Raw genomic sequence first — 18,324 nt, forward strand, 5'->3', positions numbered from 1 at the left:
TCTCATGATAATTAGAAGCAGCTCATGTCCAGGAGGCGAGAGTGTGTCTAATGTTCCTCAGCAAAAATAGTGAATGCTGAGACTTTCAGAACAGCCCTGAAGACTGTGGGAAAGAACTCTGAAAGAATGAGTTTAAAATATATAAACAGGAGTTCTCAACTATGCAAAACATAAGGATGCAATATAAACTTAAATGAGGGGCCTCACAGACCTAAAAGAACAGAGGTAGTTACATTATGAACCAGCATGTCAAATATTAAGGAAGATGATAAAGACATTTAGGGAGTAGTGTTTGAGATCCCATCCAGCTAAGTGCATTGCTTGTGCTTACATAGGCAGGAAATTCCTGAGTTCAAGGTCAGCTGGGGGGGGGGGGCAGAGTTACTTTAGCCCCAGACTTAGGAGGAATGGTGATCTCAGAGGTAGATCCCACCCAGCTAGCTTATTGTCTGTGCTTAAAAGGAAGTAAGATCTGGGAATTCTTTTGCTATGTTTAAAAAATAAAAAAAAAAATGTACTTTCTATCTTTTCTAAGAATCAAGGGGCTAAAGTCATAAAATGTTGATTTGTCAGATAATAAAAAGGGAACCTGAGGAATAAGATTGAACTGATATGAAAATAAAAGACTAGGCTTTGGTTTGCAAAAGCTGAGCTCCCTGGAGATCTCTGGGGAGCTGTGTCACACAGATCAAAGAGCTGTCAGCTTGTACCCATGATTGGCTTCAAGTTATTTCTTCTACCACTCCTAAACATCCGTTCATAAGAACCCCTGGCCAGGCTGAAGCTGGTGCTTGGCAGCACAAAGCTTGTGGAAATAACCAACCAATATCTGATTTGACTTGGGGCCTACTCCATGAGCTAGAACTCACTTGACACCGCTTAGATGACAAAGAACTTGAGATTCGATAGACCACTGTCCTAGAGTAAAACCAAACACTACTTTTCTACTGAAAGAATAAAGCAATGAAATGACTTCTAATGACAAGCTCCTATACTCACAGATCAGTGCCTTGCCCATCCATCATCAGAGAAGCCTCCCTTTGCAGTGGATGGCAATAAACACAGAGAATTACTGACCTTGCGACCCTCAGCCCTAAATAGTATGTCTCTGTGAAATCTTTTCCTCTGGCCACAGGGAAGCCCAGGAAGAGGGGATAGAAGGAATGTAAGAATCAGAAGGGACAGAAAGCACAAAATAAACAAGGCCCTTTGAAACAATGAGATAAATACATACCTGAACTCACAGAAACTGGGCAGCATGCACAAGTCCTACAGTCTACGCTGGATGAGGTCCTAGAGTTGAAATAAGTGGACACAATCTCTCTTCCCTAACCCAGAAACAAAATTCACGAGATAATCTTTTGGAAATGAAAATTTAGCTTCCTCTCAGGAAGTTTCATTAGGGAAACAAACTACACTTATGGATAGTCTGCATGCCCAGACATAGATGGCCATTAGAAACTGGCCAAAGGCATCTTTGGAGTTTCTTGTTTCATAATGTTGTGTTAGGGCTTTTGTTTTTATTTTATTTTGTTATTGTATCTTTGTTGTTGTTCTTGTTTTAGAGACAGGTTTTCTCTTTGTAGCCTTGGCAGCCCTGGAACTCCGCTCTGTAGACCAAGCTGGCCTTTAACTTATAGAGATCTTTCTGCCTCTGCCTCTCGAGTGCTGGGATTGAAGATGTGTGCCAACATCACACAGCTTACTTTTTATTTTTATGATTCTCTTTTTATTCCATAGGTCCTTTGTGTCTATATTATGTTTTCTAGTTTAGTGTTTTTGTGGCATTCTTGAGCATGCAAATGAGTGAGTCTCTGTTTCTTGTACCTTCTTTTGGCCTCTTTTCCTTCTGTTTGTTTTGTTCTATTCTGGTGTCTTAGTTTTTGTTATATCACCTTATATATTGTATGCACTATATTTATCATTATTATTTTCCCATAGAAGCATATTTGTTTTCTACTGTGAGAAAGAAAAGGAGAACCAGAGAGGGGAAACGGGGAAGAACTAAGGAGTTAAAGGGAAAGGGAACCATAATCATGATATATTCTGTGAGAAAAAAATCGATTTTCAATTTATAAAAGGAAAAATAATAAGGAAAAGAGCCTGTCTATAACCTGGTCATATGGAGGCACTTTCACAGTTGAGGCTCCCTGCTCTCAAATGACCATAACCTGTGTCAAGTTGACATAAATGTAGCCAGTACAACAAACAGGTGAATGGTACTTTAACCCGCTATGGAGAAAGCTCAGGTCAGCAGATGGTCTAGCAGGCAAATGGTCTCTACATGAGCCAGAAGTCATGAGGTAAAAGAAGACACATCTCAATTTTCTTTCCAGTTACATCCCAGATAACTCACTGGAGGAGATAACTGAGGGAAAAGGCAGGACCAAGGCTATTAGTTATCCCAGAGTAGTGCTCCTGGGGAGCACTAATGAAATAGAGAAAGACCAGAAAGGGAAATTGATTTATCTACAAGAAAAAAAATATCCAAAGCAAATTCAACAGAATTTTGTCTCCACTGAGAGTATACATATGATTAACTCTATTAGAAAACCATAAGTCTCTACAGCATTTATATGTATTATTTCTGTTTTGAATCATCCCATGAAAGTGTCACCTTCATGGGGCTTTTATGACAAATGAAATGGCAAAGACATTCTGTGTAGCCAGAATGAGACGTGTTAATGTACGTTCTTCATACTTTTAAACTCAGGCTATGTCTGATCCTACAATGTATTTTCAGCATTTCTGACGGTATCTATCACTTTTTATCATTTTGAATTAATTTTTCAAATAGGCTTGTCAAAACCCAATTAGGAAGTTACCTGCTCCTCTCAGTTTGGTTATACTTAGCAAGGAAAGGTGACAGATATTTAGTAGCAAAGCCTAAGTTGTCTGGCAGCTTTAAAAATGTGTAAATTGAAGGTCCAAACAGATAAACAGACTATAAATAATTCTTAAGCTGTAAAAAAAAATAGAGTAAAAGGATAAAACAATGCAAAAGCTTCATAGGGAATGTAAGACTGGCATTAAACAAAATCAGCAGTATCTTTTAATCTAAATGAGCACTGACCACAAATGACTTACACATACTGTGAGATCCCTCAATTGTTCTTAAATGTCATCTTGGAATCGGAAAGCTAATAAACGTCTATAGACCAAAGTAATAGTGTAAGTGAAGTCACTTCACAATGGGGAAAGCAAAGAATTCTCCAGTGTAGAAAAGCTTGTACAACGCTCTGCAACTAAAATCTATCTTCCTTATTGTTAAGTTAATGGGCCTTAAATTAAGAAAGTATCTTGTAGAGGGTAAAATAATTTCTTTCATGTAAAGTTACTGGGCAGAAAGTTACTAAACCATTGATTATCCCAGCACAACAGCAAAAATACCAGCAACTCACCACTATAATGACCGTGTTATCCCCTAATACCCTCTGCTCTACACTAGGAACTGAATCCAGGATCATTTCATTCTTGGCATGTATTTTACCACTGAGTTATGCATCCAGCCAAACCCTCTTTATTCTACCTAAAGTATGTGTGGTCTATACCCTTCATTTTACTTTTTAAGCCTCCCCCCCATGTGTGTGTGTGTGTGTGTGTGTGTGTGTGTGTGTGTGCATTGTCTGTCTCTCTCTGTCTCTGTCTGTCTCTCTCTGTCTCTCTCTCTCTGTCCCTCCCTCCCTCCCTCCCTCCCTCCCTCCCTCCCTCCCCGCCTCTCTGTGAGTGTACATGTAGTGTTTAAAAAGGCCAGAAAAGGTCATTGGGTTCATTGGAGCTGGAACTGCAAGTGATTATGTTACCCTGGAAGTAAGTGCAGACACCCAAACTCTTGTCCTTTGCAACTGCAGAATATGAGCCAGCTCTCCAGCTCTTACCCTTAATTCTAAAATTCCACACATTTAGAGTTCACTAAGGTAGAAATGTCCTACATGTAATTCATGTAATTGCCATTATACAATTTAACCATTATATCTTCACCACTTAAAGACTTCTATTTCATTATTCTCCATTATACTCTTATATAGATAAAAGTTTCTTTGACAGAGAAAAGATAATAGGAAAAGGAAATTGGGGGAAGAAAGTAGGCAGGGGAAGGAAACTGGAAGGGAGGCAGAGAAGAATGCAAAAAAAGCAGCAGTGGAATGAGAGGAGGAGATATCATACCTGGGTCAACAGGATTGGGTGCCCACAGGTAATCACCAGCAACCACAGGCTCATAGACTGGGTGGAAAATTCTAGGTAGATCTTAAGAGCATAGTGACCTTCCAAGTGGGAAATGATAATGAAAAGTAGGTTGCATTTATGTATCAGGAAATCACTTCCTCTCATTGCCAACAATCAATCACTCATAAAAACATTTAGTGCAATGACAGTATAAAACCACTGTCAGGTGCCTGTTCAAAAGGGCCATGCTGAGGCTTGTACAGTACAAGCTTTTCAATACAACATGAAGAGAACCAAATATTGTGGCACACAGAAGCTGAATATTTGAACACTGAGCAAGTCTGGAGGTCTCTCAGAAACCAGCAGGCTCTAGACCTGACCATCAGATTTAGAATAAAGTGTGTGTGTGTGTGTGTGTGTGTGTGTGTGTGTGTGAGAGAGAGAGAGAGAGAGAGAGAGAGAGAGAGAGAGAGAGAGAGATTTCACCATTTCTCTTCCCACCCAGATGCTGTGTTTTGAACATCTTGAATGTAACCCCCAAACATTCATGTGTGGTAGGCTCAGTTCCACTGTGGGAATATTGGAACATGGTGGATCTTTAAGAACAGGGGCCTAATGGAAGGTTATTAGGTCACAGGGGCACCTTCCATTTTAAGGGACTTGGGTCATTCTTATGAAGCTTTCTGGGCTAGATCTCAAGGTTAACCTGTAAAAAATAAAGAAGCCTCAACAGATATGAGAATACTGAATTAATATCATGCATTCTATCAGATCACCATGAACTAAGGCTGGTCTTAAATAACAACAAAAACAACAGAAAGCTGACATTTTCATGGAAGCTGAACAACTCTCTACTCAATGATAACTTGGTCAGGGCTTAAATAAACAAATAGACTAAAGACTTTTTTAGAATTTAACAAAAATGATGGCACAGCATACCCAAACTTATGGGACACAATAAAAGCAGTGCTAAGAGTAAATTGTTTTCAAATACTGGTAAAGATACCCAAATACTGAGTAGAAGTATTTGAGAAGAAGTAAGCAAAGCAAATTTGGATATGATAGTAAAGGTATCAATCAAACCTGATTCATTTTAAAAATTAAAACAGAAATGCACACTATAGTGAAAACACAGCATTGCCATTAAATTAATACATATCTGGTTACAATTTTTTCCTGCTATTCAAGAGCTCATCACCAAATGCTAAGTGGATTTCCTTATTTTCTAATTTTTCCAGTCATTTTAAAAAAAATATTTTGTACTTTAAACATTACTGAGATAATAGTGTCACTACACAATTATTGGCTTTAGAAATTTCTGTTTGAAAGAGGAATTTTACAGCCATGGCTATCCCAGATATATTCTCTTCCCTCCCCCATATGTGTGGGTGTGTATGTGTGGGTGTGTATATATATATACACACCCACACATATCTGATAGCATTCAAGGAAGGAGGTGTTAAGCCAGTGACACTTACAAATGGATGCAAAATTAAACACACATGTAAACAAGATCTTAATGCAGGCATAAATGTACATATTTTATTTTGAACTAGAATTGTGCAATGCACAAAGGAAAACTTTAGAAATGGAAATGGCCCCAGTCAGTACACACTCTATGCTGTCAACGTGGGCCATAACCATTTTAATGAGCAATTACCTGTACATCTGTCTGCTTTATTAGACTACACCCTTTCTTTATTCGCCTATATATTTCTAGGACATGAGACAAAATTTACTAGTGGTTAGATAAGTACTCATTTGAAGGCAAATGGATACAACTAGAAAAATCATCCTGAGTGTGGTAACCCAAACTCATAAAGATAAATATGGTATGTATTTACTTATAAGTGGATAGTGGCTGTGAAGTAAATTATAAGTTACAACCCACAGACCCAGAGAGGCTAGGTAAAGAGGAGGGTTCCGGGTGGATATACAGATACTCCTGGGAAGGGAAAATAGAATAAATTTTGTAGGTTGACTGGGGGCAAGTGAGGACACAAACGGGCAGGATCACATAGAGAAAGTGGAAGAGGAGAATGTGGGGAGAGACTATTGGAATTGGAGAGCATTGTGGAGGTGGGGATCTAGTGTAGAAGAAACTTCCTGGAGTCTAAGAGAGTGACCCTAGTGAAGACTCATAGTCATGAGGGATATGGAGTCTGAATTAGCCATCTTTTGTAGCCAGGCAAGGCTTCCAGTGGTGGGACTGACTGACCGAGTGGCATTTCTTTTGAGGTGCTGGCTGAGGAAGTCCTATGGAGATATCTAAACAACCTAGGCTTATGTTAGAATAGAAGGTCACTCTCTGAAAACTGTCAGTGGGGCCCCATTACCAAGGACAATACCCATCCATACTGCTCACTGAACACAGAGAGAGGTCAAGCTGGTATGGACGCAAAGCCTTCACACCTATATTCTAGTCTCTTTGGTGCCAGAAATACTCTGCAGGCTATAGAAAGAGAAACCTGGATAGCACTCCAGCCACAACCCCCCCACACACACACTTACAATCTGTCCTGTCCGTAAGTTGTGTTGGGGTACTAGTAGCACAGAACTCACGAGAGTAGCTAACCAATGCTTGGTTTCATTTGAAGCCCATGCTGTGAGAGAATAAAGCAGACTACTTGGAGGACCAGGAACCAAAGACTGGTGAGCTGAGAGATCTAGGGCTGAACTAAATAGTTCAAATAAATAAATAAATACATACATACATACATACATACATACATACAATACATACATCAATTCAATGAAATGATTCCTAATGGTATTCTGCTACACTCATAGTCTGGTCTTTTCCAGTCACCATCAGAGAGGCTTCCTCCAGTGTCAGATAGGGACAAATGGAGAGACCCAGAGCCAAATTCTTGTCCTCTTTTTTATTAACTGTTGCTGTATGCATATACATATTGTGCACACGCGTGCGTGCACGCATACATACACACACACACACACACACACACACACACACACACACACACGCATTCCTAAATGTAGCCTGCCTAGCCTGTATAAGGTTAACTGCATGGATGTTTTCATAGTTGAACATTTGATGATGGACAACCAACTGTTGTGTTGGTATCATAAAAACAGGGCTTTCAGTCAACATTTGGATGGCAATCTATATAGAAGTAATTAAATTCTATAGTGAAATCAATAATGTACTGAGAGACAAATGATCAATGACTAAGCTATTTACAGTGTCAGAGATTTTATTTTACCTTTCTCACGAGCATTCTGTCTTTAGTTTTATAACTAAGAGATACAAAATATTTTAATAGAGTAAAGGGAGACCACTGCCCCTTATGAATGCTAACTATACATGATTTTCTTCAAACTAAATCAAAGATGCATGTCAGTAGAAGACATGCCTTGTAAAAAAAAGATTAAAGCAAGTTCATTTAAAAAATAAACAAACAAAAAACAAGATCTCACCCATAAAGCTGAAGAACAAACTCTTTTAAAACAAATGCCCAATGATTAAATGCACTGCTGAACAAATGCTACAGAAGATAAACAGTGGGAATCATTGAGCAGACCCAGGAGTAACGTCTGAGCCAGTATAAAACTTCATGACACTTTCGGGAACGAGGAAATGGGATCATTGGTTCTTATGACTCAAAACTTAGAGATATTAACTCTAAATTTACGCAGAAAAGTAGAAACTACTCACCCAAGACAATGTGGGTAGGATGTGGAAGAGAATTAAACTTAGATGCTAAGAAAGTCAAACTTCTGAAGAGAAAACAGAAAGTCACACCAAGACTGAAAAAGTATTATCATCCAATGAAACCTGAGACCAAATGAGGCTCTCTCCAGGGACCTACAGTAGTGTCTCAGCTCAGAGAGCCTCTGAGAGATGACATGCAGTTTCTAGGGCTTTGCTGGTACTAAATTGAGTTAAGGACCAAGAGGGTCTAAGAATCCAGTGGCTATAGACTCTTGAAAGAATCAAAGATACACAGGAGCACAAAAATCTTCATGTTGATGTAATGCTAAACCACGAAAATAATCTGACATCAGGTAACACCACCAAGCACTTCATGTGTGCCCATGTGCTCTCCCTATGCTGGTGCTGAGTGTGGGAATTAGGGAATGGTACTCTGAAGCTATCTGCATGGACCTCTGCTCTTTACTGCTATTCGCATTTAGTGTCTATTCTGGGGATTAAATGGAAGGTTGAACAGCCCACTCCTCTGTTATAAAAATACAGAAGGAAATGAATTAGACAGAGGCTTAGCCCTGCTGTCTGTCACAAACGTGCTACATGGACATGGATAATTCATAAGCTCGGGTTGCTCTCAAACTGCTTAGAGATCAATTCTGAAACTATTGGTTTTTCTCAATTATTGTCAGATATTACTTTTATATGCATATCACTTGGTCTACATTTAAAAACTGGATGTCATCAATAATGAAAATGATTACACAGCCCACTGACAGGTAACATCCACCTAGATCCTCTAAATAGCAATGAGAATCTCTGACATAAAAGCACATTGTTTTTTCAGATTCTTCTAGAATGCTTATTTTTCAATGCCACCCTTAGCATATACAAAAAAATATGATGTGAACTCAAATAGCTAATATCAAAAATAACAAATACAATGTGATCTGCAGAACTCAGTGCAAACCTGAAATCTCACTTCTCATTACCGGCTGCTGGATTCCATCTGTGAACGTGCTGACCTTTTTTTTTTTCATCCCTCCTGCCACAGGCTGCCAATCTTGGTTTACTTAGCGATCATCAATTCTCCATGAATGCGTCTTCCCTGGCATTATTTCAAAGTTCAAAATGAGATTTTGACAGGTCAAATGCTTTCTAGAATATGCAAAGTAAATCTTTCTACTTCAGTAAAATGACAGAATTTCCATTAAAACATTTAAATGTTATCTTCCAGTCATTTCCCTTCTAGCTAGCATATGAAAGAATAAGAAACATGTGCTATATAAAGTGCTGAAAAAGGTATGGAAATTGCATAAAGAAAACAAAAGCAAAACAACAACAAAAAACCTTTAAAAGCTCTCAGTTTTTTTTACATTAGCAGTGAGAAAAATGTATGTGGCAGTGGAGAGTTAGAGCATAGATTATTTCTGTAGAAAGGCAGCTGCTGAAGTCAAGTCCTCTGTTACTTGAACTAAGAATTAAGAATCTAAATAAGGAGGCAAGCATCATGGGTTGGACATCTATTCTGGATATATAGAATTGAGCTATAGTTCTATATTGTTCTTCAGATTTTAGAGATGTAAGATCATTTGACACAAAGGAATGGATAAATGAATAGAAACAGCATTGAATGTCCAGAGCACTATACTACTTGAGAGGGTTTTGAGGTCATCTTTCTCCTGCTACAGATGGGGCAGCAACAGTCCATGGCAATGACATGAGTTACACCTGCACAAATGGATGCAGAGTGAAAACTCATTCTACACAGCTACAATCCAATAGAGGAGGAAGCTAGGATTAAGAGAGGATATCCTCTAGGGGTCATTCATGATTCATGAACGAGAAAATAGAATCCAAAGGAAACCAACTGGAGTACTCACCTCAGCTGTAGTATATCACTGAAGGAAGTCAGAAAATCAGAAAAAGCAGGAACCTGGAGGCAGGGACTGATGCAGAGGCCATGGACGAGTGCTGCTTACTTGCTTGCCTGCTATGGCTTGCTTAGCCTGCTTTCTTTTTGTTTTTTTTTTTTTCAGCCTTTCCTTCTTTTTTATTTTATTTTTTTTAAATCAAATTGTAATTTTTACTTATTCACACAGGGGTTATAAACACAAAAAGGCAGGAGGTGGGGAAGGGGATGACATTGGAGCATCGGTATTCAGGGGGAGTACAGGTATCTTTCAGAACAGAGTATCGACTGGGTGAAGGTTCAGGGGACAGGTCACTATGACTCTGCCTGTGATTCACTTGTCCTTATCTAAGTTGGTATTATCCACCAAGGCTACCTATTTACAAGGTCTATGACTACTCAGGCTGGTAAATTTCTACAAAAGCTGCTTGTTTACAATAGCTTATAGCCATCTGTTTCAATGTTTTTCCACAGAGACCCAAGACTTTGTGTGTATGTATAACAGGCCTATTGCTGATTTTAGGCCTATGGTTGATTTTAAGCAGGGCTGCATCTGACATCTCCTCCCTTCTCTAAGTATAGAATGACTGTGGTGATTCTAATCTTGTGAAGGCAGAGATAGAGGCTTGACCTCCAGTAATTGAAGGGACCATGGCATTACCTACAATAGACTGGGCTCTCCCCCATCAAGTTGTACAGACTTGTGTACAGCTGGATCTTTTAGAGGCATATTGTCAACTGTGTTTCCCTCTTTTCAGGTAACTCTAGCTTGAGCTTAGTTGACATAAAACTACCCAGTACTATTATCTAGCAAAAATTTACTACTTCTTTTAAAAAGAGTCCTTGAAGGCACATCTAAGCAGACATTTGAATTCCAATTTTGGAGTCCATGTTGCACATAAAACAATGACTCAAATTTAGAGTTAAAATTTTGCAGTGGGAATATTTATTTACAAGTTTCATATGAAAAGACACTGAAATTGTGTTTTAACTTATTTTAGGACTTCTCATTTTCCTCCCTATATAAATATAAAAACTGAATAGCTAGTAGGAGTGATCACAGTGGGAGTGAGGCTGTTTATGCTAATACTACTATTGGTTACTTTTTATTGCTAATACTATGTGTCAGTTATTGTCTGTTGCTGAGATAAATACCATGAACCAAAAGTAAATTGTGGAAGACAGAGGTTATTTTTATATCCATGATATTGAGAAGGCCATGGCCAATGCTATCCTAAATTGGAAGCTGAGAGATCACATTTCTCCATACACATGCAGAAAGCATAGCTAAATGGAAGTTGGTGAAGCTTCAAGTTTAAGGCCCTCCCACAGTGACATGCTTCCTGGAGGAAAATTCCATCTCTTCCAGGTTCCATAACCTCCCCAAATAGTAACATCAATGGAGAGAACCAAATGTAAGAGCCTATGGATGTCTTTTCTCATTCAAATCACAACATTCCTATGGTAATTAAAAAAAAACAAATGTAAATTAATCTGTAATTTTCACCCAGTCTTTGGAAAGAGAAGAGAGCACAACAAGCAAACTTACATACTTTGTGAGAAGTTGCAAATAAAGTCACCTCTGATTGAGAAGAAAATGCAGTTTTCAGGAGGAACATAATGGGTATCGTCCCCACTTTACTACAGTCATTCATTTCATCAGCACAGCTGATGCACACGCTTTACTAAACTTTACTTCCTTTGCATTGTGCTTACTTGAAAACAGCCTATGCTAAATGGACATAGTAATAAATCCCTCCCTAAGTTCTTATTTTATACCCAATAACTAGTGTACTTCCTACCTCTCACTAGAGAAGGTTCTCTCTGAAGTAGATGATGATTAATAAGGATCCACAATTTGTCAACATTCAGAGAATAAAAGGCTAGAGAATGTTTAGCTCTAAATAGGACATGTATGTCAATCATGTCTCTTGACCTTAGGAATCACCACAGAAGGAGAGATGAAAGATTCTAAGGGTCAAAGCTAGTACATGTCTTCAAAAAATAGTATTTTCCAGACATAATAATGCTGTTGCTCACATGAACCCACAATGATTGTAACTACATGCACAAGAAAAATTAATCAAATCCCTCTTTAGGCACAGGAGGGGCTCAGAAATCCCACCTCTTGCTGAAAGTTACTGACAATGGATTACTACTGAGGGAAGGTACAGTTTTCTTCTCAATGCTGTCCCCAAGGGCTATCCATACTCCAGTAGAGGAACCGTCCTATATTCCTGCATATACCAGATTCATTAAGTAGATGAAGTGAACTTAAAAAAAAAAAAACACAGAGTTGGGAGGAAAAGGTGTTGAAGGAAACAGAAGAAGGAATTGGAGGTGAAGGAATGGGCAGTGGATTGATAGATACATATTATGTGCTCATATAAGATTCTCCAGCAATTTAAAAATCCTAAGAAAACCATCACTATCAGTTTAAAACAAGAATTTTCCTGCAGCCCCACCTTCACACCAGCCTAGGATAATATCAATTTTGCATCATGACCAGTCAAACAGTGGTATTTCATATTACTTCACTTTGCAATTCTCTGGCAATAGTTTGTATCCTTCGTTTTTCTTTGATCCCTACGTGTGGTGTCAAGTTTTGGTCATCTTAATCTGTTTCATTATTGGTGAATTCTTGAGTTCTTCACATATGTTGGAAACTAATCCTTTATTAGGCATGTCCTGCAAGTGTGTCACTAGCCTATGCTGTGTCCCTTCTCATGAACTTCACAGAAACACTTTAGAGAAGATACATTTCTTTTCCAAAAATTCCATCAATTGCTTTCTTTTTTTCAGGGATGGAGTCAAGGTCCAACCCCAAAAATCTTACATATTTCTTTCTGTTTCTTCTAGGAGTTACCCAGTGTCACATCTAAGTCTATGGCACACTTTGTGAAAGGTATAACTTCCAAGTACAGATTAATACTTTGAACATGGGTATAGCCTTATTCTAGAACATATCTTCTGGAATAAGTATCATTTCTCCACTGTATCATAGCTGCTCTCTGATCAAATGTTATTTTATAGTAATAGCATGTTTTCAGGTGCTCTATGATGCTTCCTTAATTTGTTTGTATTTTTACTAATATCTGCTGACCTGATGACTGTAGGGTTCACTATAAATCTTGATGTGATTTAGAAAAAGAAGACATCTATTTTGGAGTAATTTTAGATTCGGGCAAAAGTTATAAAGATAGTTTGATAAAAACCTCATGCATCCATCATTTTTCAATTAAACCTTTCTTTTAGTGTGCCAGGGTATACTTATCAAAATCCAAAATGGCCTCATTGGTTTATTTTTTTTTCAGTTGATACGAGGTAGGCAACTTTCCTCGAAATCCACAGTGTTTTTTCCCTAACTACTTGCTGGTGTATGCATATATGTAAATGTATGCTAGCTTTTAAAATTTTGGGGAAAGATTTCATCATGCAACACTCTGGCTTTCAAGATAAGATATAAACCCTTTTCTTTTTTTAAGATAGCCTGATCTCAAACAAGTTAGACAATATATCTGCTATAGCCCCAAGATCTTTGTTATATGACCTTGCTAAGCAAGACTTCAGTAACTATCAAGTGTTCCTTTAATTCAATATATACTTGTAGACTGATATATTAAGTAATATATGATCTATGAATCACAAGTCTAAGCAGCTGGATATTTTGTTTTGTACAACAATCATCATTGCCTCAGGGAAGTTCAGAATATTATGATTCCACACTTTCGATTTTGCCCTAGCCAAAGATATGCTATATGTCGTGTTTCTTCAGAAGGAAACATTTAAGGCATTTGCACAATGACAGGAACCCATTCTCCAAATGATTCTGAGATGCTTAGGGCATAAGTGAACTCTCCAACTTAACATCTATGGGCACCTCACTGAAACAAACAAATGATAACATGTGAAAACCACTCACAGGAAATACACACAGAATTCCCGTTTGAGTCATAAGCTACAGTCAGAAGTAACAGCACCATGGAATTGGTCGTATTATTCATTCAATAAGAAAGGGGAATGCATTCTCTTGAAATTAATTAGTGCCCTTAATTATTATAAAGCCTAAAACGAAAACTGGCATAAGATAGTAGTTTACTATTGAAATCCTGATTATAAAGCATCATTTATGAATGTGAACCAGAAGATAGCTAGACTCAGCTATATCAGCCACTGCCAGAGATGATTCTAAACACTGTACCTCACAAACAATGTGAATAATTTCCAATTTTATTTATCTCTCAAAACCAGGCTGTGGACTTGGACTTTTTAAATTGCAAAACAGAAGTGAAAATCCTTTGGAGAAAGTCAAAGGCTCAAAGACTCCTTGCCACACCAGTGAAATGGTCTTAGAAATCATCACAGTTCCTGAAACAGAGTTCTGTAAACTCACCTCGTAGTAACTCCGGACTGCATTGCAGAAGGCTTCATCTGCCACTATCTGAGTTTCTCCATTAAGGAAGGCCTGGAACCGTTCTTTCAGTAACTGTAACTGTTGTTTGTTAAGCTACAAGAAAAACAAACAAACAAACGAATGAATGAATGAATGAACAGATGAATGGATAAATCACCTCATATATACAACATATAAAAAGTACATTTACTGTATATAGATTTGATTAGATACCGAATTACTCTGTAGTAAGAGTGAAATATCTTACCACTTGTACTTATGAACAGTTTTTACCAAGTGACTTCCTTGCCTTTCTCAGATTAGAGATACAGACTTAGACTCCAAATGTCTCCCCTACACAGAGTTCCTAGTGTTAGCTTCCACTTCCTTTACAGAGACGGGAAAAATCTAAATATTTTCTGGGAGACTGATGTATGAAATAGTGCTGAATAAATAAAGTGAAGAGGGTAAGAAGTCTTAGAAAGGAGTAGACACCCTTTGGGGGCAAGAGGCAATAAGTGGTAAGCCCTGAAAGACACAAGAGACTCCCAACAAAGTATCTTCTGAAAGAAACAAGTGCTGACTTCTAAAAGTTAAAATTTCATGAACAAGTATGCTTCAAATGTCTAAACTGAATAAAGGGACCCATGAGCAGATGACAAATTGAGGAGACCAGAGATACAACAGGTAAACTGGGAACAAGTTCTAAAGTCCACTGGGAGAACACAGATTTATAACCTGATTTAATCACCGCTGGGAACACATCACTACTGACTGTCCTAACTGCTGAGGCTAGCTTAGACACACATTATGACTCACCTGTCAAGCACTCTAGTCAACTACAACAGTATCAGCTGCATAATTTTAAGCTCCACTGCAAAATAAAGATAAGGTGCTTCTTATTAAAAAGTTATAATTAATTTTATGATAGCAGGAACAGAGATTTAAACCAAGTATAGGTCCCTGAAAACATTTTTCTCAGTGCCTTGTGTCCTTTCAATAGGATGCTAATCTTTATTACACATGTGTGCATGTATATGTCACACACACACACACACACACACACACACACAAAATTCACAAATATGGCCTAGAGGAACAAAAATGCTGTGCTCATGTTCAACTAACAAAGCAGTTCCAGGAATAGTGAATGTCGGAACACATAATGACCAGCAAAAAAGTGATGTTTCTGATCCATCCCATCATGATTAAGCGTAGGTCTCTGTCAAGTTGTAGAACCTATGGAGGGATATGAGGCATGTGGAACCATGCTGTGGAAAAATGATTAAAGGATTAGAAAGCTAAACAAACCGGTATGATTTGGCTTCAAAAAGAACACTGGTGTGAAATAAGTTTAAATCTGTTCAAAGGGCTTATTAAAATGCCATTCATATATAAAGGAGACAAGCTCTCTCAAAACCCTTATTTTATTTAGGAGTCTAACAAACAAGAAAGCTTGAAGTGAAACTGTTATGGTACTAAGAGGCTAATAAATATGTGTTCTATTGTACCAAGGTGCTAAAAAAAAAAAAACTAAAATGTTCTTGTTCTGAGGACTGAAAAATGAAGATGAAATAGATGTCATAGTAATCATCTACTCACAGCATTCTAATCAATGCAATCATCTGTACTTCGCTGGATGTTAATATTGCTGTTTGGTTTTTGATACAGTCTCATGTGTCCCAGGCTGGTTTCAACTTGCTACATGGCCTAGGCTGGCTTCAAACTAGGTGTGTAGCTCATGCTGATCTGAAACACCAGATTTTCCTGCCTGTCTTCCCAGTGTTTGATTATAGGCACACACCACCACACACACATCAATGTATTAATCGTATGAAATCGATAACAAGTAACCAGGTATAGCTCACAAAAAGGGCCAAACAGAACTGGAGGAACAATTACTTAAGTCTGAGGCAATGGATAACATGTTAGTTCCCAATCCATGGTAGTCACAAGAGGGAACTTCACCTTACAAATCCAGTGTCCACTGAAACTTGAAATGGAAATGCTTGTGACATAGAATGGCAGTGACATAGAAGAAACTGTCATAAGCATTTGTCCCAGCTCCCTCATTCAAGAAAACATTGTTTCATGAAAACTAACTTGTTTCTCTTTCAATTTTCTTCAGTCCAAAGAATTTTGTTACTTTGCTGATAAATGCCTCTAAAATATGATCTTTGCAATTTCTACTTTATCTCTTTATTTGTGAGAATTATTTTCCAATAAGTATGGTCCAGTAAACACAAAGATCCTACCCAAAGAAAAGAGATTGGGAAAGATCATAGACTCAGGAACTACAATGTGTGTATGTATCTACATATCAGGATCCAATTTCTACAAATAAAATAATTCTAATGCTGCTATATTGTCTCATTTTTGGTGGTGGATAAGGGAATAACATATATTCAATATTGAAAGTACATAGTTTAATGTAAGCTCCATAGCTTCCATTTGAGATCTAATCTAACTGTATAGAAGTGTACTGGATCATATGAACTTTGGGTATGGTTTATTTTGGTTTGTGATATTTTGATTTACAAGTTTTCATGTTAAAGTTCATAAATTTACATCTTTTAAATGAATATCCATATAAATTACAGTTACATTTAAGAAATTCAACAGCACCAAAAGTTACAGTTATATAAGGAGTCGATAAAGTCATTTAATTAGCACAAAGTTATATTTCCACATAGATGAAATGGGGGAAAATCAAATTAATCTTCTAATGAATGTAGCACTGAAGGTAGCTCCCAGAAAGTAGTTCCATGAAAGGATTTTCTATACTCAGAAACAGACTAGTTGAGTTGTATGCTGACTCAAGAGACAGACACAAAAACAATCAGAAATGAATACATGCATAGCAACTCAAAATATGATTTGAAAATTGATTTATGTTTACTGAGGTCCACTTTTAACTACAGTCTAATACCAAAGAGTAGCATAAATATAACTGGCCATCTCCCCAAAAATATATAAATCACACCATAATCAAAATTATATGAGTTAAATGGATTAAAGATTTCAATATATAAGAGTTGAACCAAATTAGAAGAAAACATGGGAGAATTCCTTTATACATTCGTGTGCGAAAAACCTCTTTAATTATGACTCAAAAATCTAAACTTCCATTAGATGAAAAGAAGCCTTCAGATCAGTGTTTCTTGTGAATGTGAATACGTCCTCAAGAAAATAGAAAATTTGAATTCAATAGTTATAAAACTCAATTACTGAGCCTAAACCAAATAAGATTTCTCCTAGCTGTGTGGTTCAACACTCAAATCTCAGTAAGTATAACCCATTATGAAGGTAAGGAGTGAAAACAAGACACATAATCCTATTAGTAGGCATAGAGAAAGCATTTTGGAAAGTAAAAATTACCATGAACTAACAAACATAGAGAAACACCCTAAACTTCTATTTTTTTAAGTCCACAAAACTGGACAGTCGTTGAAGCACATAGTGGTGACACATTAGCCGCTTTCACCCTAAGATCAACCAAGTGAATGGATGTTCAACTGACCACTGCTTATCAAGAGAATGATAGAAGTCTTAACTAACACAGTAAGAAAACAAGGCAAAGGAAGGAGGAGGAAGAGGAGGAGGAGGAAGAGGAGGAAGAAGAGGAGGAAGAGGAGGAGGAGGAGGAGGAGGAAGAGGAGGAGGAGGAAGAGGAAGAAGAGGAGGAGGAATGATAATAAAAAGTGTCTTTCTTCATAGGTTATAATGAAAGTCTATGAAAAAGTTCAAAAATAACAATAACAAAAAGTCCCTCACCTAATAATTAATTATAGTATGGCCGCAGTGTGTAAGATTTATGCACAAAAGTTAATTCTTTCCTATGTAACATTATTGAATAAATTGAACTCGAAATAATTGTACAAAATAATCTTTATTACCGCCCAATGCAAAGCCTGAATCTAAATCTAACAAATGTACAAGGCTGTTATGAGGAAAGAGTATGAGACTAATGAAGACACCAAAGGAAACTGATTGGAAGGCTACTGCCCATTCACAGGTAGGCAGACTTAATATTGTCAGGATGTCAGGTTTTCCTTATTTGATCTTACTGATTAAAAGCAACCTCACTCAAAATTATAATGCATTGTTTTCTCAAAATCAACAAACCAATTTTATTATATGTTGGGAGCCGCCACGAGAGCTGACAAAGTCCGCCATCGCTAGGTG

At 37.5% G+C, this 18,324-nt stretch overlaps 1 protein-coding gene across 6 annotated transcripts in view; it reads right to left on the reverse strand.

Moving 5' to 3' along the window:
• The window catches only part of Cadps2 (calcium dependent secretion activator 2), a 501,414-nt gene that overhangs the window by 360,623 nt on the left and 122,467 nt on the right, over positions 1-18,324 (reverse strand). For all 6 annotated transcript variants that reach the window (XM_028762525.1, XM_028762526.1, XM_028762523.1 and 3 more), the window contains exon 2: positions 14,140-14,253. In XM_028762525.1, the coding sequence (XP_028618358.1) occupies positions 14,140-14,253 (114 nt within the window). The remainder of the gene's footprint in view (positions 1-14,139; positions 14,254-18,324) is intronic.

The sequence above is a fragment of the Grammomys surdaster genome, unplaced genomic scaffold (assembly GCF_004785775.1).
Source record: "Grammomys surdaster isolate TR1022 unplaced genomic scaffold, NIH_TR_1.0 134, whole genome shotgun sequence".
Classification (NCBI taxonomy): Eukaryota; Metazoa; Chordata; class Mammalia; order Rodentia; family Muridae; genus Grammomys; species Grammomys surdaster.